We start from the raw sequence: 27,500 nt of genomic DNA on the forward strand, positions 1-27,500 counted from the left end.
TCCGGAGATCATTAACTTTAATTGACGTTATAATATCTGGTCTTACAGTGTGTGAGAAGTTGCCATGAGACGGAGCCTGAGGTTTTCCCATGTTGTCTGATCTCGGGCTCGCTCTCTTTTCTTGTGCGTTCACAGAGTCTGCTGAGTGCAAGCCGCAGTCTGAAGCCAACGTGTATTTGGCCGATGATTCCGCCAAGCACACTATCCTAGCCAGAATACGGGCGCCGGTCAATATTACTCCGAATCCAAACGCCATTTCGATCTTTCTAAATTGGTTTTATACTGATGGCAAACCAACCCCTGTTGGTCACTCGGAGCTGACATTCAGCAGTAGAGCGTCCAAATCCTCGGACTACGTGATAGCCACCCAATCAGACCAGGACTATTGGAATAGCGCGTCTGCAGCAGCCTATGGCAAGCCGCGCGTCATCGACGTAAACTTTGGCAGGTGGACACATCAGCCGTTTTGCAAGGTCGCCGTTCGGATTCTTCGACGCGGTGTCCCGCAGTTGCGCGACCCTCGGTCGCGGTACACTGCCGCGGCGCAGGGGAATTCCCGTGTGCGTGTGGCCGTGCTGAGCTTTGCAGTTACCTCTCCCGCCACTGGTCTGTCAAACCTGTCGGTCTGCGGTGGTGATAATGCAGCCGTAGTGCAGAGACTATCTGTTACTCGTGTATCGAGCAGCGGAGGAGGGCTGCAGTTTGCACTGGATGCCGATTTCACTGGAGTGACCGACTGGTCCTTGGTAGCGCGCATCGACCTCTGTATGGAAGACAATGCACAGAATAAGACGGCATACAATAGACCGTATCTCTACACTGCTCTGCACAATGCTCGGTCAAACACCAGCATTCATGTTCAATTCGTAAACGGTAAGTGACCATGCCTCTTTCTAATCTTTCATATCTTTTTTGCCACATGTTATCCCATATCAGGGCCACAGCCAGCTAAAACATGTCTTAGGGTGAAACATGTATTCCAGAAAATTGTCATTTTGCTTGCCAGCTGCTTGGACTAGACACCCAAGTAAGTGTGAGAACGAAGTTCGACAAGATGCTCACACCGCCGGTTGATGAATGAAGCACAGCATGCACGTGCTTGACAGAAACTATTCTTCATTCCGTCATGCCTCCAAAAATTACCAACCCCAAAGACATGTTTTAGCTGACTGCGGCCCTGAGACATATTATTTTAATTTTTCATCATAGCTTCGGAGCTGTGGCATCATTCATGATCAACAGCAAGAAGGCAGAAATGCCTGTACCTATAGTGAAGTAAATGGGGACAACGATACATAACATGCTGTGGCGACTAGAAGACAATATAATGAAATCAACATCAGCAGGGGGGTTTTCAGTGTATGACTCAAGCAATTTCATTTTTGGCGGTTAGCTTCGTCTGCCGATCGTTCTATCGGGTTTTGCGTTGCAGCTCTTTAGGTACAGATAGGGTTGAGCAGTGGATGTGAGAGTGGTATGTGCAGGTGCAGTGGAGGTATCAGTCGCTTCTTGTGTCTGAGCGTGTGTGTGTGTGTCTCTCTCTCGCACTCTCTCTCTCTCTCCCTCTCTCTCTCTCTCTCTCTCTCTGTGCGTCTCTGTCTGTCTCTGTCTGTCTTTCTTTCTCTCCCCCTCTGTGCGGCTCTCTCTGTCTCTCTCTGTCTCTCTCTCTCTCTCTGGCTCTCTCTCTGTCTCTCTCTCTCTCTCTCTCTCTCTCCCCCCCCCCCTCTCTCTCCTCTCTCTCTCTCTCTCTCTCTCTCTCTCTCTCTCTCTCTCTCTCTCTCTCTCTCTCTCTCTCTCTCTCTCTCTCTCTCTCTCTCTCTCTCTCTCTCTCTCTCTCCCCATTTCTCTCCCCCCCCCTCTCTCTCTCCCCCCTCTCTCTGTGTCTCCCTCACTCTCTCTATCTCTCTCTCTCTCTCTCTCTCTCTCTCTCTCTCTCTCTCTCTCTCTCTCTCTCTCTCTCTTTCTCTTTCTCTCTCTCTCTCTCTCTCTCTCTCTCTCTCTCTCCCCCCCCCCTCTCTCTGTGTCTCCCCCACTCCCTCTATCCCTTATTGCAGATGTAAGCTGTGCAGCTGGTTCCCATCAGTGCTCCGTCGACAGTCAGTGTGTGGTGCAGTTTCACAGGCGCTTCTGCCAGTGTCAGCATGGCTTCTCTGGACCAACCTGCACAAGTAAGTGGGAATCTGTCCATGAGGCATTCCTGTTGCTGTAATGACGATAAGGGATCAGCACCGGTGTTTTTATTTATTGGGATACACCAAACTCTCACGTTGCTATCAGCATGCTGAGCAAGGAATCTATTTCCCCCTGGTAAGGTCCCATCCCCCTGTGTGATGGTTACATCAGGTGCGTGCGCCGTATGGGTTCCTGGGTGCCCGGAACCCCCCCCCCCCTTTTTCGCTCAAAATGCAGGATTTTGCTTCATTTTTTGAAAATTTTCCCGGGGGAGGCCCCGCAACCCCCCTTGAAGGGCACCGGCGCACGCGCGTGTGTAACATTACCCTGTATAAGGGTTTCATCCCTCTGTTTCAGGGTTCTATTCCTTTGTAAAAGGGTTCCCATCCTTTGTATGGTGTCATTCCCCGTAATTATAAAGGTTCGAAGCAAACACTGCTGCACTGGTTTGTTACTTCTTGTGCTACATCGAAGGACGGTACACGAAAAACTGAAAGCACCAAGTGAATTGGTTGCTTCTCCTGTTTCTGGTGTGGGTGGGTGGGTGTTAATCCGGCTCCCTGTCACAAGGGAGCGATGTGGCCCCGTGGGGCAGTCATGCTATAGTAAAACAGTTGAACATCGATTATCCGACCACCTCTGGGCAGACAACTGTCAGGCGGTGTTCAGATAAGGCAAATGTTCCGGATAAGAAAAAAACTGTCACTCACACACTTTCAGTGGTTATTACTAGCCGCACGATCTTTTTACTTTTTACTTTTCAAAATTTTCGTATTTTTTGAATGGCTCACTACATGCACAGTGCGTACTCTACGGCACGTGTGCCCAAAAAAACTGTTACGGATAATCGAATGGTCGGATAGTCGATGTTCAACTGTAGTAGTACAGCAAAACCTGGTGAAAGCGACCTCTGTGTTTAGCGACCACCTGCTCTTAACGACCGTTTTTCCATGCACCGACAGTTCTACACAGACACTGTAGGACCTGGTTCTAAAGACCACCTGGCTTTAACGACCGCATTTGCTTGCACCGTGGGGTGGTCGCTTAAACCAGGTTTCACTGTTGTAGTAGTGGTAGTGGTAGTAGTAGTAGTATCAAAGAACTTTATTCCCGTAGCTATGCAGAAAACGTTACTTCAGTAACGTCTGGCGCTAGCCAGGGTCCACACAGCTTTAATTTGGTGTTTGTTTGTTTGTTTGTTTGTTTGTTTGTTTGTTTGTGTCACGCCTGGCGCTATCCCGTATCTGTCCCGTACTGTACCGTACCAGCAAAGATAGCTGGCCACAATCTTTTTGTTTGTTTGTGCCATCGACATGCCTGGCGCTATCCCGTACCTGTCTCGTACCATTAAGAGTACGGTACCATCAAGAGAATGAGTATATATGCGAAGTGTATCGGGGGAATGCATTCAGTGCAGTAACATTTTGTGTGGATTTGTGTGCGAGGCCAAGATCCCACTAGCAGGCTGGCTGAGCTGCCTGTCGACCAGCCCGGGAATCGCATGTAGGCGTATAGCATAATAATTATAACGTTTATACAGTCATGTAGATGTATAGCAGGGAGTCATATTATGTAAACGACTCCCTGCTGTGTGGGGAGATTTTCTGGAAAGAAATACGAAGTAGGGAGACGAGTAAATGCAATCAGAATGGATGTTAGTTGCCGTCAGTATAATAACAAGAAGAAGATAAACGCCCGTGATCGGCAGAGTCAGCGCCGGTCCCAGGAAACTTCAGGACAGACATCCCGTCGACTCTAGAACGCCCGTGATCGGCAGAGTCAGCGCCGGTCCCATAGCTATGCAGAAGACGTTACTTCAGTATCTCATTGAAACGGTTTTCGAATCCAATGATGTAGCTAATCAAAGAAAAAAGCATTTCCATCAGTTCTAACAACATGCACGAGGAGCTAGGCAACGAAGCATAGCGCAGGGCCCTGAGCTTCCAAGCTCTCTCGTTGAAAATCCATGATAACGTGCTCGGAAAGATGATTGAAGAAAAATCCAAAGTCAACCCAGGCAAGTAGTAGTAGTAGTGATAGTGGTAGTAGCAGTGTGTTTGTTTGTGTGTGTGTGCTCCGTCCTTGTGCTAGGTTGGCATGGCAACACTGACCAGTGCCATGGCGACGGGTACATTGTGGCGTTGCCAGAGCACTCGGTGTACGGCCGCAATAACAGAACGGCAACTCAGGCCATGGTGGCGTGCTCCGCTTACGGACTCGCCTTGCCGCCCAGTAGCACCCCATGTCTTCTCTCCGTCCTGAATCTCTTCGCTGAAACGGGCATCGATAAACAGTTCTTCATCAATAATGGGAAGACTCTCGTTGACTATCAAGGTGTAACCAGCACGCCTGGTCCTCTGGATATGGGACTGGTGGTCTGTTCTGGTAAGTGCCACTCAGCTGTTGGTCGGTGGATGGTTGCAGCGATTTGTTTGTATTTGTGCGTGTGTGTGAGTGTGTGTGTGTGTGGGGGGGGGGTATGTGTGTGTGTGTGTAAGAGTGAGGGGGGGGGGTGCCGCGTGAGTGTGTGTGTGCGCGTGTCTGTGTGTGTGTGTGTAAGAGTGTGTGCATACCTGCTGCCAGCTACATTTAATGGGCACTTTGTAGGATATACTGTAAAACTGGTATCTTCTCGACGGCAGATCGCAGCGACAGAGGCGAGAAGTATTTTCTCGTCACAGCGGTTTTTTCTTGTGTTTTTTCTCACAAGTGAGCAGTCATCTGATCAATTTCTTTTTACTCGTACATCTTCACATGTTCTCTAAACCGCTGCGCATGAGCACGACTGGCCAGTCGTCTTGAGGTACCCACCCTCCCTCCCTGCTATTTGTACTTGTCAGATTAGCCGCTTGGGGTTTTACACCCGGTTTTTTCCCTAAAAAAATAATGCGTCCGCCGGCGCGAGGGTTTTTTCCCGGCTGGCTCGGCCCAGACGAATTAATCTGACGGTCCCAAGTGGTGCTTCTGGTTTTCGGTCATTGCTCTCTCAGTTGCTGCCATTGCGTTGCTTTCATAGAATATCCATGTGCTCTGTCCCTTCTTCCGCTATTCTACAATTCCGCATCCTTCCATGTAAAAGAACGTGGTGTCACACTTTTGGCCCTCCTAACCGCAAAACAAATGTGCTGTTGTTTGGTGTGTAGCGAGTGTGGCTTATCGCTGTGCGAGAAACGATAATTTCGGTGTAACTTTAATTTCGGTGATTTCGGTAGTGAAAACCAGACACCTAAATTTAGATTACACCTAAAAGACACCAGAGTACACACTGTATGTGAAGGGAATGCTGGTCACCTAATTCTAAATTACACCTGAAACCTGGCAGGTCCCTGACACCGAAATTTTGATGCACCTAAAATTACATGTTTTACAGTACTGCATTGGAAAAATGGTTCATCATCATCAGTAGCATATTCTGAAAATCCCATTCTTTGTACATGTACCTGCGTCGATGTCTTCCGGGATGCGAGCTCTTCCACTGGTGCCATTTGCAGACGTGCGGCGACCCCGTCTCGGTGGCCGTTCTGCAGGATGTAGTCTGAGATTAGGTGTATGTAGCGCAAAATTCCAGACCTAATTCTCCTACCCAAAAGCTGACCGGATACGGTAGGCCCATCGTCTCATACATAAGCTGGCGGTACATTCAGTGCACACCTCTCCGTTCCGGATCAGGCGAGCCGAAATGCCCTGAGCAGTCCCTCTTCCCAGCGTAACATTCTCACACTTTCTCTCCCGTGTTATGCTTCCAATCCTCTCGTTTCCCACAGCCGATGTCTCCAAAGAGAAGCTCGTCTCTGCCAGCTGCAATGGCGTACTGTACTACGTTCCCAAAATCGCCTCTTCCACCGTGCCGTCGGCCGTGGGTTGGACCACTGCAAATTCAGCTTGCCGTGGTAGTCTAGTCGTGTCCTCCACATTGTCACCATGTGCTATTTCTTTTGCCAAGAAAGTCAACACTTTGTTTGGTGTGGATGAGTCTAAGGTCTGGTCGTCTGAGCAGGACGTGTCCATCAATCTCAGGGCTGCTGCCACTGCTGATGCAAGCCTGACTTCGCCAGAGATCCCTGCATCTACTCTCCTGGCACTGTGCGAAAGTAAGATATGAATGTGTTTGTGTGTGTGTGTGTGTGTGTGTGTGTGTGTGTGCACATGTGTGTGTGTGTGTGTGTGTGTGTGTCTGTCTGTCTGTCTGTCTGTCTGTACATGTGTATTATGTCTGTCTGTGCATGCGTGTACATTTGTACATGTGTGTTTGTGCACGCGTGTGTGCATATTTTGGCTGCCTTTGTGCTATTATGGCGATATTGGTCAAATCCTAAGCTGTGTTTGTGTGTGTGCATGTATTTGTGTGTGTGTGTGTGTGTGTGTGTGCATGTGTGCGTGCATGTGCGTATGCATCTGTCTGTCTATCTGTCTACGTGCCTTTCTGTGTCTGTGCATACCTGCTGTCACTCTCCGCGTTGCTCCACAATGCAGACACGACGGTTACATGTCCCGTGCCTACGGCGAGCGCTTATGTAAGCTCGTCAGCTGCCACTTCCGCTCCAGTCCTGATTCTACGACCACCTGCGGGATACGCCAGCAAGGGCCCTATCTTGTACAGTACTGATGGCCTCCTCAACGTTCAGCAAACATTTGCCATTGCCCCTAGGGATCCAGTTACAGGCACTCACCTTCTCTCTCTCGTCAACCCGAGTCGTGGTGTGGATCACAAGTTCGGAGTTGTATTTGAGGGGAGCAATGGCGGGCGTTGCAGGCAGATAATCACCACACAGAGCAGAGCCTCCCCGAAACTCACCAACGGGGGAGGTAAGATCTCCATCATAGCCGACCATCCCCTGGAAAACAACACACTGACTACCCTGGACGTAGCATTGTCCCCGCCCGCAACCGCTCTCTCGTCGGTGAAAATCTGCTGGACCGACAACCCGCAGCTATCCCCGGCAATGACGATAGCCAACTTGTCCACCGCCAGTCAGATCCGTTTCAAAGTCAGCATCAACCTGGTGGGCATTGCGGATGCGTTCCAGCGGACACTGCACGTAAACGTTGGCCTGTGCGTGGAGGACAACGCGAGGACGGCAGCCCAGGACAAGACGCACGATGGGGTGGTGCTGGAGAATGCCGCCGCTAAGTACAGTCTCGACATTACAATCAAAAAAGGTATGGGAAACGCAAAGTGCATGCATTCATGGTCCTTTGCACAAAGTCTGCATTCATAGACCCTTGCACAAAGAATGCATTCATGTACCCTTGCTTTGCCGTTGTGCTGTTTGCAGGTGTTTCAACATTCACTGAGCTACGCAGTTAGCTATTATTGCAGATGTATACGAGTTGTGCGCGGAAGTACAGTCGACACCACGACTAGCGAACTAGCGCATAGCGAATATTGTAATAGAGAACCATTGTCCATGTCCCAGTTTGAACCCATACAAAATTGGCCCTTGTAGCAAACCATTTTCGTTTACAACGAATCGTATATTAGAGCAATGTACTGTAAAGTGAGAAATTTTCGCAAGAGATTAAATTATTTTCGCGACCATCACACATTCGCGAATATAAATCACCGCAAACCCCTCCGTGCATTGATTGTAGACAGTACAAGATCCGACTGAAGAGATAGAATCGCAAAAGTTTCTCATCGTAAACCAGCCCAATTTATGAAAACGCTAAATTTGCGCGCCGCGAAAGTTTGTCGCTTTACAGTAACACGTAAGTGAACTGGAAGTTATTACCGAATTTTCCTGAGTTCAGGCCGCACTTAAAACACCAGTCATTCGCCCGAAAAAATCAGCGTGGCTTAAGGCCGATTCATACTTCATGTCGGGTACGGGAAAGTGATCGCGCGACGGTCGAGCGATGACTTTCCCGTACACGAAATAGTTGAGCTCAGATCAACTTTTTCGCGATGCGACGCGTTTCCCGTACGCGAAATGAAGTATGAATCGGCCTTTATACTTCGACGGTCAAATTAACGGAAAAAACAGGTAGATGTCTATGCTTTATGACAACAAATCAGGGTGCGGCTTATACTCCAGAAATATCGTTTGTATAAGCATGTGCTACTGAAGTGGCTGGAACGTGGCTCCGTCAGACGTACTGCGTCATCGTGTGACAAATTGTGCCTGGTGACTAAGCCCGGCGTGGGAATAAAGTACACCGGGGAAACATTGTCCTGTGATTCTACTGACTTTGAAGCGTGTGTGTGTGTGTGTGTGTGTGTGTGTGTGTGCATGTGTCTGTACATGCATCTGTACATGCATGTGTACGTGTGTGCTTGTGTATGCGTGTGCATGTGTGTGCGCGCATGTGCATGAACGCACGTGTTCATGTGTGTATGTGCGTGTGTGTGTGTTCATGTGTGCGTGTGTGTGTGCATGTGTGTGTGTGTGTGTGTGCGTGTGTTCATGTGTGTGTGTGTGTGTGTGTGTGTGTGTGTGTATTTACATTGCTTCCTGCAGTCGACGGCTCTCCGTTGTGCTCGTCAGCAGTAACTCAGTTTGTCACACTGGTTGAGGAGTCACCAACCGGCACACCCGTTGCCAGCCTTCCACCACCCACCCCTGACACTTTTTTTGCTGGTTTCGAGCAGAACCCGGCACATCCGTTGGTGGATCATTTTTCATACTCTAGCTCCCTACTAAAGACGGCAGTGTATAATGCGGAGAATGGGGTTACAGTCGGCCAGCCATTCCAAATGGAGCTAACTTGGATGCCACAGTCGCTGATCGCATGTGCAACGCTGGTGGTTGTGAAACGACGCACCGCGCCGCGCGTTTCCAGCGGCTTGCCATTGTCCGGCACTGTCCCCGTTCAACCGAGCCTCTCCGCGCGGTTCACGGCTGCGGCTTTCACTGTCGACGTGTCCGCGCCAGCGACGGGCTTGAGCAAGTTCACGGTGTGCGCCAGCAGCAACACCACACTCCTGTCGCATTTCAGCCTTGTGCAGAGCGTCGGCAAACCTGGCACCTATGAGCTACAGGTAGACTTTACTGGTCTCACTAGTGTCTATGCACAGGCTATGCAGGTCAGATTAGACCTGTGCCTGGAGGATAACTCTGTGTCTGCTTCGGCGTCGCTGCCAGCCGGTCAGTATAAGTCGTTCCACAACGGGAATACAACTATCCCCGTCATGCTGGACTTCTCAAAAGGTGAGAGAGAGAGAGACTGAGAGGCTGAGAGACTGAGAGACACACACGCACACACACACACACGCACACATGCACACACCTTGACCTTGATCTTGCCCATTGCGTACGCAATGATAGCGAATGTCGGAAAGTTCAAGTGAGAACACGAGAGCAAAACTTGGCATGTCGTTTCAGGTCTCGTGGGCGACGAAACGGGCGTCCACAGACACAGAGAAGAGGATCAGGAGCGAGCCGTGGCGGTGGAGTGCTACTCGCAACTCGTCTCCAGCCGGGACACGCACACACACACACACACACACACACCGGGTTCTGGTCCTGGTAAACACTGTCATTGCGGTCACGTGTCCCCTTGCGGGGCCGACAACATGGAAACAACGAGCGACGGCAGAAAGTCGGCAGTCTGCCGGGAGATCAGGGACCATGTTCAATCGGCACGTCGAGAGAGCCACACACGCACACACACGCATGGATGCACGCACACACACACAGAAATGCCAACACTACAGTTACTGAACACTGTACAAGTTAGAGCACAGCAAAAGCACGCTTACCTTTTCATAGCCATACCGGTATTTCAAACTCGGTCCACACCTGGCCAAATCGTCTTGCTCCTGTTGTGTGGTCTGGCTATCTACAGTTGCATTTTATGAATTCCTTTGTTGAACCTGAGCTGGTATGTCATCACTTTTAAATCAAGCTTTTGCCGAACTGTTTGTCCGCTTGTCTGTGTGCATACATGTCTGTCTGCATACTTGATATGTGCAAAATGTCTATCAGGCGGAGATTGTAACCCGAACTCCAACCCATGCACGGCTAATGGTCGCTGCCAGGAGTCCTTTCCACGCCATCGGTGTGTTTGTGATCCAGGGTTTACCGGCCATGAATGTACACGTGAGTTCAGTATCCTGGACGGTCTGCTCCACTTCAGCCTAGTGTGATGTTATTCCTATTATTCAGAATTTCAGCATCTTCGTTTTTTCTGCGCTCATACAAATTTCACGTGTGAGTGCTCTATACGTGCAGGGCTTCTGATATCTTTGCTTCCAGCCTGGCAAGTTTTTAAATTTTGGTGCATTTTTAGCCTGGATGTTCCTAAGCTGGTCAATTTTTGGCGCCTGATGTTATTGTACCCATAAACTATGTGTGTGCGTGTGTGCATGTGTGCATTCCTCCATGTGCAGTTGTATACGGAGGCAGCACCGAGGTGAAGGGCGAGGATTACTGCGGGCCCGACCAGTATCTGATACCGCTACCCGACTTTGCAATGCACACCAACGTCACGACATTGACCGAGGCTCACCACCAGTGCTCCCAGTACGGCCTCACTCTGCCAACAGCGGCAGTAACCAATTGTTTACAGTCGCTGGCCTTCAAGGTGCTGTTCCCAGACAGTGGCACTCAGGAGTTCTTCCACCAGGCAAGCGATCAGAAGTACTATTTGCGCGCGTCTGACGGCACGGATCGCCTCGCCACAAAGCAGGACAACGGGAAGTTTGTTTGCTTTGGTGAGTGATTATACTATTACAGGTAGACTCCCTCTAATTCGAATATGGTATAATTCCAACCTTCCGTGTAATTCGAACTTTTTCGTCGTACCAATCGTCTTCAAGTCACTTCAAGTCTAATTCGAATGCATAATTCGAAGTACAAAAAGTGCACCTGCTGGATAATTCGAACTCTGTCTTGGTACAGAAGAGCAGTTTACAGTACCGTGACTATGTCCTTCGAGCGATTATTTAGAAGTGACATGGAGTTGCTCTACTCGTAATTCGAAGTTCATTTTTTCTCTTTCCCTTGCCAAGAGTAACTCAAAAATTGATCCCTGGTCCGCTCCAGGACCGACAATAGCGTTGAAGAAACCACCTTCTCTCGAAATTTGATCCAAGCCTGTGCAAGGCAAAGTGCGAATATTTGATTGAAATAAAATGTGCAAAAATAATCAGCATGCAATTTCGAGCATATGCTTGACATACCGTAAAGTCTTGTATAAAAGCCGCACTTGAATAGAAGCCACCGTCGAATAGAAGCCGCAATTTTGGGCCCATCAAATCACACATAAGCCTGGTTTTGGTGTTGACATACATAGAAATACCTGTCTCGTATAGAAGCCTGTCTCATATAGAAGCCTGCACAATTTCACCAAGAAAGTCATAGAAGCCGCTGCTTTTATACAAGACTTTACGGTAGATATCAGTACATGGGTTGCAGGACTGCATTTGGATAATTAGAAGTTCCGGATAATTCGAAGTTGGGCCTGGCAATTTGAGGTTCGAATTCGAGGGAGTCTACCTGTATTATCATTTTTACAATGGTTGTACTTGGGTTTGGAACGGAAGATGTCGGCTCTTCAGTAGGGTGTTACGACGATTTTTAAAGGTGCTCCGATCTCTTCGATTTTAGTCTCATTGGAAAGAGTAGGATAAACTAGCCGGGAAATATATGAGGTTTGTCTAAATCCGACCAGACGTTCAAGAGTTATGATCATTTGAAGTGCGCTTGTTGGCACTTTTGCTGGAACAGTTTTGATGCAGGCCAGTTGCACAAAACCGGGAAATTCAAAACCAACTTGAACAAGGTGAAAATCACAGATGATAGCCAATAGAGAGCTTCCATCACTTGACCAATTTTTTTGGTATTCCATCCAGCCAAATTCAAATTGCGCCCATAGCAACCACCATAGCAATGCATACAAATTAGTCGAAATAGATGCGAAAGATGTAACCCTTCACAGGCTGAAGCTAATTGGAATACGGGTACTACAAAGACGCATCACCAGGAGGAGATTACAGTTATCTACCCCATGTAGATGAAGCATCCAAGAAAATAACATACGCACTCAGCCGAGACGGCACCCGCACCCGGGCATGTTGCGCCGCGGGACCGGATGCATGCAGCCAATTAACAGGTATGCTGCACCATTGTAACACGATGTAAGCTTCAGCCAGGCCAAGGCAGCAGCAGTCCTGCTAATCATCAGCTTTAGAAGGACAACTTGTTCCCAGTCATATACGGCGCGTGCAGCACTTCGGGGCAATTGGTGTCGCACGTCACATGTAATTCATTCATACGATTTGCACAATCAACAGACAGTTCATTTATCGGATGATTGTGCAAGCGTAATTTGGATGCAAATTATGAAGTCGACAAATACACTCGCCCTACATTGCCCATGCTATGTGGATGACAATGTACTCCAGACACGGTACATACGGCATTGCGTAGCTGCACTGCGTTAGCGCGCTGCAATTTTGCAAATCCTCAGAGTGTCAATTCTGTGCAGATTTTCAGCTGCATATTGAACGCAGTATTGGCAGGAAATCTGTTCTTGACCAATTTGTCTGCACAATGGCTTTCTCCACTCTCCAGATACAGCGACCAGAGGTTTATCTGATGTGGTAGCTCAGCGAAACTACAAATAAACAGCACTACAGCCAAGTCCATTAACTCCATGTACATGTACATGTACATGTACTCCATACATTTGGTATCCTGGCGCAAATCGATCGCTCATAGAACAAGAAGACAGCATCGTACAGCCTCCAAATTTCACACACTGCGTAATTTTTCGACGCTGAAGACGATGGAATGGTCGCCGGCGTTGCGACCGGCCCAGAACAGGCCGAAATCGATACCCTGAAGTTGCGCAGGGCGTAACATTGCTAAAATTCGTCGTGTGGAAACGGGACTTATGGTCTCAACAGCAGAGACATCTCCTCTTTCGAACAAAGAAACAAACTCGTCCTGAGCTGCTAAAATTTTACCTTGCCAAGGCAAGAAGCACAGTGATGTACGATTGTGCCACGGACCCCGTACAAAACTGTTTCCACTCAAAATGCGCCTGGGTTCGAGGCACCGAACACCCTATCTTCAGTCCGTTGTGGTGAGACTTGTCAGACTTATCATCTCATCCCCATGGATACGTACTACAGTCCATTCATCGGAAGCTGTCCCGCTGGCTTTTGAAAGTCGGATGTGGGGCGAGTTGAGGATCAAAAACCCACTTTAAATCTCAAAAATCTGGGTTTAGGATCTGCTTCTCCATACATTTTGCCATGTCATACCTGTCCTAATTTTGTAAAACCTGGCCGAACTTCTTTTCCCTGTTCTTGGACCCCCGCTCAAGTTACGGCCCAGTACAGCCTTCGACACGCACGCACTTGCCACCTCCCACCCTCCAGAACCGATCGCTGTAAAGACTCCCCACTGTACAAGTCCCTAGAATGCTACAATGCCCTCCCTGCTAGCATTCGTGACATCTCCTCCCGACCTGCTTTCAAACAAGAAATCTGCTCACTGCTGATTAACTCAATCTGCTCCTGCAGCGCTCACCCGCTCCCATACTTGTAAAGTTCAAAGTTATGTAAATCACTTTCCTTTTTATCTTCAGTCCGTTGTGGTGAGACTTGTCAGACTTATCATCTCATCCCCATGGATACGTACTACAGTCCATTCATCGGAAGCTGTCCCGCTGGCTTTTGAAAGTCGGATGTGGGGCGAGTTGAGGATCAAAAACCCACTTTAAATCTCAAAAATCTGGGTTTAGGATCTGCTTCTCCATACATTTTGCCATGTCATACCTGTCCTAATTTTGTAAAACCTGGCCGAACTTCTTTTCCCTGTTCTTGGACCCCCGCTCAAGTTACGGCCCAGTACAGCCTTCGACACGCACGCACTTGCCACCTCCCACCCTCCAGAACCGATCGCTGTAAAGACTCCCCACTGTACAAGTCCCTAGAATGCTACAATGCCCTCCCTGCTAGCATTCGTGACATCTCCTCCCGACCTGCTTTCAAACAAGAAATCTGCTCACTGCTGATTAACTCAATCTGCTCCTGCAGCGCTCACCCGCTCCCATACTTGTAAAGTTCAAAGTTATGTAAATCACTTTCCAACTGTTTAACCCACAATCTCACCTTCTCATAAATTTATCTCTTATTGGCGATGGTGCCATCGTGAGAATAAGAATTCAAAAACCACGGGCACCCTAAATCCTGCCTAGATCTCGTCGTCACGGATGTAGACAGCGACTATGTCCTTATCTCTAGTCTCCCGCAGATCGGCAACTCGGACCACCTATCCATCAGGGGTTTAATCAAGCCAGTCGCTGCACCCCCTCGAGCCGTACCACCTCCCGCCCATAACACCACCCATTGGAAATGGTCAAACCAAAGCATCAGCAGTCTGAAAGCCGAAATTGAACGCACACGACTGCTACCGGAAGGTGACACCCTGAACACTACCAACATAGACCACCTGTGGCACTCATGGAAGGACAAAGTGCTCACTTGCGCCCGCAAACACTGTGCAGTACCTCACTCCCCGAGGCATACTAGCCACCCCGCAACGCCATGGCTGAACCCAGAGCTCACTAACGCCATCAGAGAAAAACACCGGCTCTACCGTGCCTACTTGCGCACCCGGACGCCCTGCAACTGGACAGCATACACCACCCAAAGCAACAAAGTTGCTCACCTTCTCCGAATCGCTAAGTCAATATATGTCAGTAATGGCACTGGGACGAGCCACTCCACACCAAACCTACACAAACCCGGGGCGAAATTTCAACCCGGGTCAAGCGCAGTGCGTCATGTAAACGCGCCATTCATTTTGTGTACATGGCGGGTTGAAATCTGACCCGGGTCGAACTCAACCCGGGTTGAAACGCTTCATGTAAACACAGCCTTATTGGCCACGGGCCATCGTGAGAATAAAAGATTTCAAACCACGCAAAAATTATGTTATATCGAGAGTTATGTTATGTAGAAAACCGTGTGTATAATACAAGATGTACCTCAAAATGAAGGGTATTACAAAGCGGGTTCAACCGTGCAAATATATACACCCTGTACCACCATCGACATCAGATACCATCAGTGCCGCAGAATATATGCTCAATAGGACTAAACTGGCTAGCTACGGCTGCAGCTTGATTGTACCGCACACGTGAATCTACATGTACGTTGTATCAAGCGTGCACATGTCGGGGACCGCGCCGAAGGGTGCGTTATGTCGATGTTTATGTTATGTAGGACTAAACTGGCCTAAACTGCCTAGCTACAGCTACCGCTTGATCGTACCGTTGTTGCAAAAGAAGGATCCACGAGCGGGATTCGAACCCAGCACCCCTGTCTTTCCGGGACAGTGCCCACCGATTAGGCTACCGGGGATCACACACACTCATGGGTCCTTCTTGCTACACTGCTCCCCCGCCCCAACAGGCTGTGTCCTCACGCCGTACCTACTCCCGGGGGGTACGATGGGTCGTGGGTTCGAGCCATTGCCAGGCGCCAATGTTGCAAAAGAAGGATCCACGAGCGGGATTCGAACCCAGCACCCCTGTCTTTCCGGGACAGTGCCCTACCGATTAGGCTACCGGGGATCACACACGCTCATGGGTCCTTCTTGCTACACCGTGCACGTGAATTAACGTTGTATCGAGAGTGCGTACGTCGGGGACCACGCCGTAACGTGTGTTATGTCGAGGCTTATGTTACCAGTATGTAGAATTACGTTGTGTAGAGCAAAATTTGTATGGGAGTGATGCTGTTTCGGCACGGTATTGGACTTTTTTTACGTACTTGCGAGGTTTATGGACAAGTGAGAGTTGCTATATCGAGAGCAGACCTGTACTGAAGAAAGAACTGCTCCCATTGTTTGTGTCATCATTCTTGTTTCTCTCTCTCTCTCCCACTCTCTCTCACTCTCACTCTCTCTGTCTCACTCTCTCTCTCTCTCTCTCTCTCTCTCTCTCTCTCTCTCTCTCACTCTCTCTCTCTCTCTCTCACTCTCTCTCTCTCCCTCTCTCCGTTTTTTCTTGACTTTCTGTGCAGCCGACTTGTCACAAGGGCCGGTCTTCAGCTTCGAGTGCGGTAGTGACAAATTCTACGTGCCGTCTTCATCCACGGTGCTGGGGGCTCTAACAACTTGGAATAACATCGATGCCATCTCTGCCGGGGCCCTACTGGAGCTGACGGATGTGAGCCCATGTATCAAGAAGATTACCCGTGACATGTATCAAATGCTTGGAGCACTTCCGTCTGCTAGGGTTTGGTCACGGAAGCAAGACGTCTCCATCACCCTGGAGCAAAGTGGCGGTGCTCAGGAACAGACGGAAGCAAGTGCGACGAAGTTGCTTCCCATATGCAAGGGTGAGGAGTGTGCGACATCGAGTGTGTGTGTGTGTGTGTGTGTGTGTGTGTGTGTGTTTATGTGCATGTGCATGTGCAAGCATTTGTGTGTTCGCTGTTGTGCGTGTGTGCATGTGTATGCATATGTGTATACAGTCGTCCCTCTCTAATCCGGCACCTTTTGCCACGGTATTTTCTGCTGGATAGACAAGGGTGCTGGATTATCAAATCCTGCCCTCCAACCCGGCCCACCTGTTAACATACATGTTTGTGTCGTACGTCAAAACGTATTGATTTTCTGTGTCAATCCAAGTACTTTGTGGGATGCATGTCTACAACATACATTTGGGAATATCCTATGCACTGGCTTAGGATATTCCCAAGTGTATGTTACAATGCTCCCTGACGGTATGCGATGTACAACTGCTGGATTAGAAAATCGAATTAGGTACAGTTTGAGTGATTTGTTGCAGAAAATCGCTGCTGGAGGCGGAATTCAAGTGCCGGATTAAAGCGTAGAAATTTACTAGAAAATGAACTGAAAATATCCGTTTTGCCAGAAAGTGTGCTGGTTTGCAAGGGTGCTGGATAAACAAGTGCCGGATTAGAGAGGGACGACTGTACTCTTATGTACGTGTGTGTGTGTGTGTGTGTGTGTGTGTGTGTGTGTGTGTGTGTGTGTGTGTACTCTATGCTTGAATATCTCGGACGATTTCACCGAGTTCAGTTTCCTTCATTTTCACAACAAACCTTCATCCCAGTTGTAATTTCTGCTTGTTTGTGTGTCTGTCCATCTGTGTTTGTTCACGCGGCAATCTCAGTACCCGCATTATGTCAGCCAGTCGCCACTTCCCACTTCTACATGGCTGACAATGTGACATCTGCTACACTGATAGCTCAGTTTGCCTATCCAGCAGGCTATCCGCAAGCTAAACTACCAATGCTCGTCAAATCCAACGAGTACCTTTTGAAAACCAGCACGTTCAGCAATTTCAGACTCCGCGACGACAATCCTACTGATCGACTGGTCTCTGTCAGCGCAATCAAGGACGATACACCGAGCAGCCGGTTGTTTGCATCCCAAGTGCATGGCATCGTCCAATTCACCAACAGCCATAACGGAGCACTCTGCAGGTCCGCGTTCACCATTCAGCGCCGAAACCCTCCGGATATCCGTGGAAACGCCCAAAACATACCCGTTCTTGCCAGGACGGACAGTACGCTCACCGTGGCAACCCTCGAATTCTCCGTGTCGGCCCCGGCGACCGGCCTCTCCAAGATCTCCATATGCTCCAGTAGTAACGCGAGCATTGCCGCACGGCTGACGTTTGTGGACATATCTAGCGGCCGTGGGCGTCACTACGCCGTGAATGCCGATTTGCGCGGCGTGGATGGTGCGTTTGTCACCCCTATGCTGTTGAGCCTTGATCTATGCGTTGATGACAATGGCAAGAACAAAACCACCACAGTAAACTCGGTCCAATACACGTCTTTACACGCCGCACGTTCCAGGCTGTCGATTTCGTTGAATTTCCAAGGTGAGTGCGTTTGTGCCTCCTCGTCTCAGTTTTCCCTCCTGATTTTGTTGTCATTTTGTTGTGTCCTGAAGCATGGATGCAGTGAAAGGGATTTTCGGTCTTTGACCACTTTATGGTGGGTCTGATCTACTCATCTCCCACCGCTTAGGAGCTGCATCTGCGCCTTGATCCTAGAGGGTGGTGGCGTTCCTGCCTTGATCCTAGAGGGTGGTGGCGTTCCTGCGGATGTGGAAAACTGGGCCTTCAGACGAGTCTCATGCAGACCGTGATTTTTTAAATCTTTTATTGCCTCCTTTTGCATGCATATTAAAGCCGGGCTTGTCCCTGCAGAAGCCAACATCCATGTATTATTGTTCACACAATACTCAATACTCAACGGAGGACATTCATTCATGGTTATCACTTTCAGACCGAAACAAGAAGAAGAGCGACACCCAAAGAGCCAGCACAGAAACTATGCATGCACGAACTGTACGCAGCACGTGCTAAGTCAACAAATAATGACTTCCAAAGTACAGATACCACATCATGCTAGGCTTCTAATCGAACCAGGTGTTTCTATGTACATCAACACGGACACCATGCTATGTATCACCATTGCGTCTCGAAAATCAGGCTTCAACTCAAGACACTTTGGTATGCAACACAGTGCATATGGGGGGGGGGGGGTGATCACTGAGTGTGAACGGAGCACTGTGCACCCGATCTTGGCTGGATTTTTGCAATACATTTGCACACACTAACTTAGGCCGCGGTCACACCGAGCTCGATTCAGCCGTTCAGCCGAAAAAAGCGCTTGTTTACGTCACTATTACCATGGAAATGGCTGAAAAATGTCCAACAAGCGACTTTCAGCCGTGGCTGACTCTCAGCCGTTTTTTTCCGGCTTGTTTCAGCCACAGCTTGTACAAGCGGCTGAAAGCCGAAATTCAAAAAATAAATTGAGTGCGCTTGGAGCACACCATGTAGCTAGTTGACATGATGAACTGATATTGATGTTCTTTCTTGTGTCCGTGGAACCGTGCTATCCCTGCGCCTTTGGTTTTGACCGTGAGTCTGTCTATCCAACTACACTGTATTCAGTTTGATTTGGATTTTGTCCGACGACCATGGATTTCTGCCGCTGTGCCTCTAGACTGCTGCGTAGATTGTTGGAGCTGTGGTTTGAGGCCAAGACAAGGCACCACACTCACGACCGAATTCATGAAGAAAGCCGGGTACGAAGAAGAGAGTGGATTGCAACTGAGTTGAAGAACGGCAACTGGCGGGGCAGAAAGCTCGACATCAGGAAACACCACCCGAACCATCGCGTCCATGCACACCGAACAAATAAAAAGAGCACGACTTCGCAATTCAGAATCCGGGCTTCCTTTGCTTCTTCCTCAAAACTGAACACAAGAACAAGTACAGTTTTAGATCGCGAACGTTCTGCTTTCCGGTTTCTTGCAAACATTGGTGTGCTTCGAGATATTCAAAATTTGGCGGGTAAGAAAAACAAGCCATTCAAGCTTTGCAGTCAAGGTCTGGTGTGACCGCGTCACAGGGACCACGCAAGCCAGCTGAGCGCCAGCGATAACAAGCCCAAAGTGGCTTGTTTCGGTGTGACCGGGGCCTAACCCACCCGCCCCATTTCACCTTCAAGCTAGCCACAACGCTACTGCTGTTGCTACATGTACATTGTGGCTGGTTGCCTATTGTGTTGTTTCCACCATTGCATACTGTAGATTTCGACATTGATGAATGTGCCACTGGCCAGCACCGGTGCTCTGAAAACAGCCAGTGCCAGAACAGCGAAGGCTCATACCGATGTGTCTGCGATCAAGGTTTCTCAGGCGATCTTTGCACTAGTAAGTCGACGAATGAAATTATTTGTTTTTCAAGCCTGGCTTTTGGTGTTTCTGGTAAACACACACACGCATGTGCATGCATGAACACACCATTGGCCCCCCTCACCGCAGGCGATGATAGCGATGCTACAGCAGAAGCCATAGCAGCTTGTGCTGGGATTGCACCATTAAACAACTTGCAAGGCTGAAGAATTGACTGCCATTATTCAGCCTGGTCTACACCACACAGCTATGAAGTGGCTCTTTCTGGCCAGTGAATCCCTACATTTTGGCTTTTTTCTTTTCTTTTTTTCCCGCACACATATCACACCACATACTCCGGTATGCACTGGCTGTTGGTAACCACCCAGGAGAATGAAAGAAAAGTCAGGAAGAGTCTGAGAAAGAGAAGAAAGATGTGTGTGACCATGATCGTCGGGAACCAAACCCATGAACGCACACACACACACACACACACACACACACACACACACACACACACACACACACACACACACACACACACACACATGCACAGATGCTCACATGCCCACACACACGTGCACACACACGCGCACACGCAAATAGTCCATCGGCCAAATCTCAGAAAGGGCCTCTTTCGGCGAAGGTGATGCACTGAAGCTCCAACTAAACGCCCTTTGGCACACTAGCTCATGAGACCCCATGGAATACGAATCCGATTGTTGGACGTTGCCAATCCAGTCCAGGATAGTCGAACTGGGTCGAATACCTTCTTCCGATTTTCGTAATTTCGTCCACCATTACATCTTTCTCATCGACTTTTTTTTCGCTTGGCGAATGTTCTTGAGCCGCTGAGCAAAACCAACGCACGCTCGAACACTTGAAATGCCTGCATGTTGACGGTTCGCAAGATTCTAGCGAGCTTGGTGGAAATCTATTATTTATTTTGACATTTTTGGGGGAATCTGAATTAGAACGGTAGAAGCTCATTCGGAGAAGACGGCGTGTCGCCGCTGTCGGATTGTCGCTACTGTGTTTCAGACGTATTTGCTTGAACGTGCTATTGAGGATGGACAGAAGATGAAGTGACGGCTTTCTTGAACACGGACGTTGTGTCTACATTGTAGCTGAAACATCTCATCTGGCGTCTAGAACGCAATTATTATGAGTTGTGAGTGCCAGCTGAGCTGAACACAAGCTGGACACCATTCGTCAGCTGGGAATTTGCATCGAAGCTCTTGATAGCCACGATAAGCATAATTATACAGAGGTAACCTTGTTTGACTCAATACGCATGCAGGTGATACCACTAGTGGCACTACAATGTAAATGGTGCAAAATTGATGCAACAGCGAATATGTACTTCGTACAATCACGAATAATTCATGATTGTAAGGCAAGTGCTCATGCCTGTCATAGAAGAATTTCAGCCCGGAAGTCTTATTGTCATGGTCATAAATAATACAGGACTTGAGTTGGCTCTGGACATAAACACACTTGTGGTGAATACGGTCATTATTGCGAGAAAAATATTTAGCCACTGTATGTTAACACCTGATGCCGCACTACACGCAATATTTCATGTACATGTATGTGAGACTCAATTGCATCCACAAGGCCGTAGATGCATGTAAGCACACAATGCTGTACAGTATAAGTACTAGTAGTAGTCGACATGTGGTGCCTTCCTGCTGCACATGCACATGCGGCAAGTTGGCAACGACACATGACCTATCTGCACCGCACAGCGTGAGCTTAGAAAGGAATATTGCACACATAGTGATATTTGTGTTCCGATATCGTTAAGCCGGTATACATGTACTAGTATCCTTATACATGTACCTGGTCACTCGATAGGCGATGCCGACTGTACTAATCTTATCCATATTACCCGACAGGCTATAGCACACTGCGTCAGATCACTATGCAACAAAACGAGAGCTTTGCCCGGGGCGAATATACACTGAAGCAAAGTAGGTTTCAACGGAACAGCACTAGTCACGATGAGGGGAGTTACGAGGATGGTTAGGCCGTGACACATAGATGATGATTGTTTAAAATGATTCATGCACGGTGGAAAATTACCATCAATGGCGATGATATTGCTTTCACAACAATGACATCAGTAGGAGCAGTGACACAACCTTACTGCTCCAAGTAGGATTTACAAGCGAGTGAAGGGAGAGCAGACTGGTCTAATAGCAGACCGGGTCTAAGCAAGGAAGTAATCGGCATCAGAGGTGAGCTGGCACATCAGAAAACAGATGATGATCACCAAACACAGAGAAGTTGGCTATGTGTATGTTTGTGTCACTGTGTGTGCATGTGTGTGTGTGTGCATGTGTGTTTGTGTGTATGCGCGCACATCTGTGTGTGAGAGAGAGGCAGACAGACAGATAGCATATGGTGGGAGGGATCAAGGTCTGACCTCAGAGTTAAATGCTGACGGTGTGGAATAGCAACAGTGCGAAATCGGGCAGGGTGGTTAATGGCCCACACTGGAGCCGAGTAGGAGCGCCAGTGGTTGAGGGCTAGCACAGGAGTAGCAGCAGCTCCAGCCTAGGAAGATCAGCTTCTGGATAAAAATCTCCCGGACACAGTAGGTACCAAGCTTCACTAGCAGATTGCCGGCAGGGGTGCACGGCGAACACTTGTACATCCCTCAAGCCACCAGAGCCGCAGGACTTGGAGACGATCCAGGTGCTTACCCGCCAACAATGCTGAGAAGGCACTGGAGCCATACAGGAACTTATGATCGAGCATGACCACAGACTTGAAATACAGGGTCCGGCGTTGAATACTGAGACAGCGACGTCTCCTCCACAGAACACCACTCAGCCCCACCATTGCATTATTTTCGCTTTTTCATGATTTTTACAATTGTGTTAGAGCACACAGCACTCGATGCAACATTTACCAGTGACTAAATAACTCCGCGTCTCCGACCATAACTGCAGCGTTCCCGTGAGCCTGTTGGATTTCCGTCAGCCTGTTGAGATTATCTTCATCTCGTCACATGTGAGCCTGTGTGTTTCATACGTATCGTGGCACAATTACACAGACACGATTTCCAACTCAGGCCGGTTCCGTTGCTCGAAGGGTTGGCGGTAAGAATTGCTACGCCGTCTGTGGCTGCATGGGAACTTGGCGAGTCGTCGTCTTTCTCCATAAATCCTGATCGTCACGCGAACAACAGCCACTATTGCCTAAAAACTACGACACAACAGTATCAAGCTCGCCCCAGCAGAAGGACACGAATGACGAGCGCTAAGACGGAGAAAGAGAGACAGGGTTAGCGAGAGCTGACTAGTGCAGGTACGCTGTCATCTCCTGAGGTGGTGGGCGAAGCAGCGAAGTGAAACGAAGGAAGATAGAACTTATTAGAAGGCATACGGAGGCACCAAAACCTATTGCCTGTCACATACTAAGTGCCATTTAGGGTTGACAGCTGTCAGCTGACAGCCTCAAAAATTTGAAAATCTGCTCAAAAAACTCTCGATCAGAACTCTGCGCACTCTCAAATGGAGCGCACAGTAAAAAACTCGGCGACGAAGAACGCTTCGTATCGACGCCCTGGACTGAATTCGGCACGTCCAACAAACGGAATAGTGTTCTCTGATATATTCTCTACGTGCTGGGTATGGTCGCGTTTAGTTGGAAGCTCAGTGCATCACCACTTTCGATTTTGAGACTTGGCCGGTGGACTAAAAGTGGAGAGGTCTCGACCTACTCATAGAACACACTGAAATTTGAGCAATCAAAAAATGTAAAATGAACGGGGTCGGCTGTATAGAAAAGTCCTTTTGCTTCAGCCTTGACGAACAAGGGCTGGAGAACGCAATATTGACATGGAAGGTGGGCATGGAACGTCCCACAAGGACTCCACAATGCGTACCCTCACACGCGACGAGCGCCGTGCTCGTCACATCACATACTCCAGCATGCCCTGGCTGTTGGACACGCACACACAAATACACTCACGCTAACACACACACTCACTCACACACACACACACACACACACATGCACACGTGCACACACACACACACACACACATGCACACGTGCACACACACACACACACACACACACACACATATTATGTACACACACAGACGTACGCATGCGCGCGCACACACACACACACACACACACACACACACACATACACACACACACAAACACACACACACACACAAACACACACTGTTCTTCTAACCCACTGTCTCTCATTATTCTTTCTTCCACTTGCGCAGTATGGTACGGTGGTGATGATATGGAATTACCCAATTATGACCATTGTAAGGCCAATGAGTACATGACCGTTTTGCCAAAGTTCTCAGTCCGTGATCCACAAAGTGTAGCAACATTGGAGCAAGCTAAGGCAGCTTGTGCGAGCTTCGGAATGACTATCCCTATGCTCGATCTCTCAGCAAGCGACCTGCCGCATTGCTTCTACAATATGGTTAATCGTGTCCTGTTCTCATTCAAAGATAAAGATGAGAAAGCGGCAAGCCCACAGAGGTTTTTCTTCCAGAAACCAGATGAAACTTACGCTGTAAAGGATCAGGTTGGCAAAGATCACTCCATTTCTGGTACTCAACTTGCTCACTTTGTTTGCTTCAGTAAGTACAATGCGGTGTATGGCTAGTGTAGGTCATGCTATACAAGTGCAAGCTTGGAACAGTTCTCGTCGGGAATGGCATTTTTCCTTACCTGTATTTGTTTCATTATCCAGTTCTGTACTAGAACAATTTTTTTTAAACTCAGGGAAATCATTTTATGTAGCATGCACCTAACATACAAAACAGTAAATGCAAAAACGGCAAGATTCCATGCAGGGCCCTTCGAAAGTCCTGCCTGCGTTCTCAGCCTAGCACCTATGCTTCATTCTCCACTGCACGTGATGCTGCAAGTCCAGACTTTGTGCTGGGAGGGGGGGGGGGTGCTTTCCCAGGCCCGGCGGAATCGGTCCGGTCCGGTTGGTCATGGCCGGATCAAACGTTTAGCCGCCAGAGTGTGCTTACTACCGAGGCGGTCAAGTGTATCCCCTCTATATCATACACTCTATATCATACACAAACTGTATGACAGGTTAGTAAGGTATGGCCGGACCAATCAAAAACTGCTTCCACCGGTCCTGTTTCCTGCTGTTTCTCTCACTGGCTGTAGCACCTGCAGGGAACATTGCTGGGCGTAACTGACATAATTGTGTGAGAGTTCAACATATTCTGCTACACGAGCTACCATCGTGGACATGGAAATCCGGTCGCACGCCTAGCGGCCCCAGGACATACCGTTCACACATTCATTTATGCGCTGCAGCACGCTGGTCGCATCGGATCAACATGTGCACTGCCTGCAACGTTCTGTACATACTGAGGGTGCCGGCCCCAGTCAATCGACTGGATTTCCATGTGCACGACAGTACATGCACGAGATAGTTGTAGCGACTTAGTTGTAGCCACTCCGGCGATGATGTTATAGATAAGTGTTCGCTCGCCAAACCGGAGCTTGTGCTTTTCTGCCGACTTCGAGTGTCAAGCCGGGGAATAACTCGAGCTGTGGTGTGGGAAGCGAACACCTTTCCATTAAGTACTACATGTGCCCAAAAGAAAAGAAGAAAAGCTCAGCCTATACCCAGCAGCATACCACCTGCAAAACACTGGCGATAATAGTGCAGGAACTCATGGGCAGTCCACATGCATGTATGTGCAGCTGTCTTGAAATTGTGGTCATCTATATGGTGTGTACGCGTGCATGTGGGTGTGCGTGTGTATGTGGGTGTGGGTGTGTGCGCGCATGTGTGCGTGTGCGTGCATACATGCATACATACATACATACATCTTGATCCTGCTGCCAAGTCTGGCTACGCAGTCCCCGAAGGGACAAGTCAAATGGTACTAGTCACCCTGCTGCATCGGTGGCGTGTCCAGCCGCTAGTCGAGCGGAAGGTCCGGTGACAGGCGGAGCACTCCAGGGGTGGTGCCGCTGTAGTTTGGATGTCAGTCAGTTTGCACTTGTGAACATACATACAAGCATACATACGTGTGTGTACATGCGTGTGTGTGCATGTGTACGTGTGTGCATGCCTGTGCATACTGATTTTGCTGATACATCTGCTCTTGATCATTTCTTCCGCAGCTGACACGAGTCTCAAGCACCAATTCAAGAGAAGCTGCAATGGCGTGAACGTCTACCTTGGGAAGCACTGGCCGCCATCCCAAGCAGCTGTCGACTGGAAAGCGGCTAATACGTCATGCAAGGGAAATCTCGTATCACAGACAACTATTTCTGCATGCCTCGTGGACTTTATGCGGTCAGCAAACCAGATGTTTGGTCTCAAGACGCTGAGAACCTGGTCGAATGTCCAGGATCAGTCCATTGGTGGCGAGGGGAATCTATTGCGAGATCTGGAGTTTGAAAATTCCAAGGCCTTGTTTCTTCCGGTTTGCGCAGGTACTGTGATGCTTGCCCACTGAGTAACTAGGGACCTGCTTTGTTGCTAGCTTATCAATTCTCCACACTCTCTTCGTTCACAGTCACGAATACATAGACACACAGACACATACATATCTGCACCCGCCATTGACCATTAATGCTGACGCCCATCGCCGGAGACGATGATAGAAGCCACAGCAACTTGTGCTGGGATTGCGCCGTTAAACAGCTTGCAAAGCTGAAGAATTGACCGCCCCTATCCAGCCTGGTCTGCACCACACAGCCATGAAGTGGCTTTTTCTGGCCAGTGACCCCCCCTTACACACGTACACACACACACACACACCTGGTCCTGGTCCTGGTAAACACTGCCATTACGGTCACGTGTCCCCTCACACACACATACACACACACACATACACACACACACACACACACACACACACACATGTACACACACACACACACACACGTACACACACACACACACCCACACCAGGGTAGGATCCATGATTTTCACAGGGAGGTTCATATTTCTCCCACCCTGCAGACCATAGTGTTCTAATGATGACATAATTATTATGCAGGTGGAATCCTGATAATTGATTATTCGAAAATCCCGCTTTATCAGAAGTTTTTCCAGGACTGATTTCTATCAATACGATTCCCACATAAGAATTTCTAAAAATTTGAACCTCGAACTGGACATTTTCAGTTAATTCGAAGTCCCACGGATTCCACTTACATAGAAAATGTGTGGGATTCGTGCTTATCATTCATTCGAAGTTAGCAAAATGTAATTCGAAGTTCACTGTACACTGTACTGATCAGTTCAGTTTGCATGAGCAGGCTGTGCCGGTCAGTTCGGTATCCGTGAAATTTGTGTCTAAGGTCCATAGCGCAACTCTGCGTGACCATGAGAGCATTTTGACATACATAATTGTGTTGTGGGTTCATGTTTGGATAATTAGAATGTCCGGATGACTAGAAGCTTTATCCTGGCATTTTGAGGTTCGAATTATCAGGATTCCACCTGTACTGGATAGTTCTAGACTCTTTAATTGGGAAGTCGTGGCCTGGCACGAGGGAAACATGGATGCAGCGAATGGGATTTTTGGTCTTTGGCCACTTTGCCGGTGGGCTGGTCTGCTCACCTCCCACCGCCTTAGGAGCTACATCTGCGCCTTTGATCCTTGCAGGGTGGTGGCGTTTCTATGGATGCTGACAACTCAGTCTTACTGAGTCTCAAGCGAACCTTGAATTTTTT

At 48.7% G+C, this 27,500-nt stretch overlaps 1 protein-coding gene across 1 annotated transcript in view; it reads left to right on the plus strand.

Annotated features, from left to right (window-relative positions):
* Window positions 1-27,500, plus strand: part of LOC135826657 (uncharacterized) — a 75,998-nt gene that overhangs the window by 24,865 nt on the left and 23,633 nt on the right. The window contains exons 7-19 of the mRNA XM_065339257.1: window positions 136-873; window positions 2,055-2,168; window positions 4,264-4,557; window positions 5,937-6,263; window positions 6,646-7,332; window positions 8,631-9,320; window positions 10,098-10,211; window positions 10,502-10,825; window positions 16,151-16,468; window positions 17,269-17,985; window positions 19,710-19,832; window positions 24,049-24,417; window positions 25,937-26,251. Coding sequence (XP_065195329.1) covers window positions 136-873; window positions 2,055-2,168; window positions 4,264-4,557; window positions 5,937-6,263; window positions 6,646-7,332; window positions 8,631-9,320; window positions 10,098-10,211; window positions 10,502-10,825; window positions 16,151-16,468; window positions 17,269-17,985; window positions 19,710-19,832; window positions 24,049-24,417; window positions 25,937-26,251 — 5,130 coding nt within the window. The remainder of the gene's footprint in view (window positions 1-135; window positions 874-2,054; window positions 2,169-4,263; window positions 4,558-5,936; window positions 6,264-6,645; window positions 7,333-8,630; window positions 9,321-10,097; window positions 10,212-10,501; window positions 10,826-16,150; window positions 16,469-17,268; window positions 17,986-19,709; window positions 19,833-24,048; window positions 24,418-25,936; window positions 26,252-27,500) is intronic.

Source organism: Sycon ciliatum, chromosome 10 (genome assembly GCF_964019385.1).
Source record: "Sycon ciliatum chromosome 10, ocSycCili1.1, whole genome shotgun sequence".
Lineage (NCBI taxonomy): Eukaryota > Metazoa > Porifera > Calcarea > Leucosolenida > Sycettidae > Sycon > Sycon ciliatum.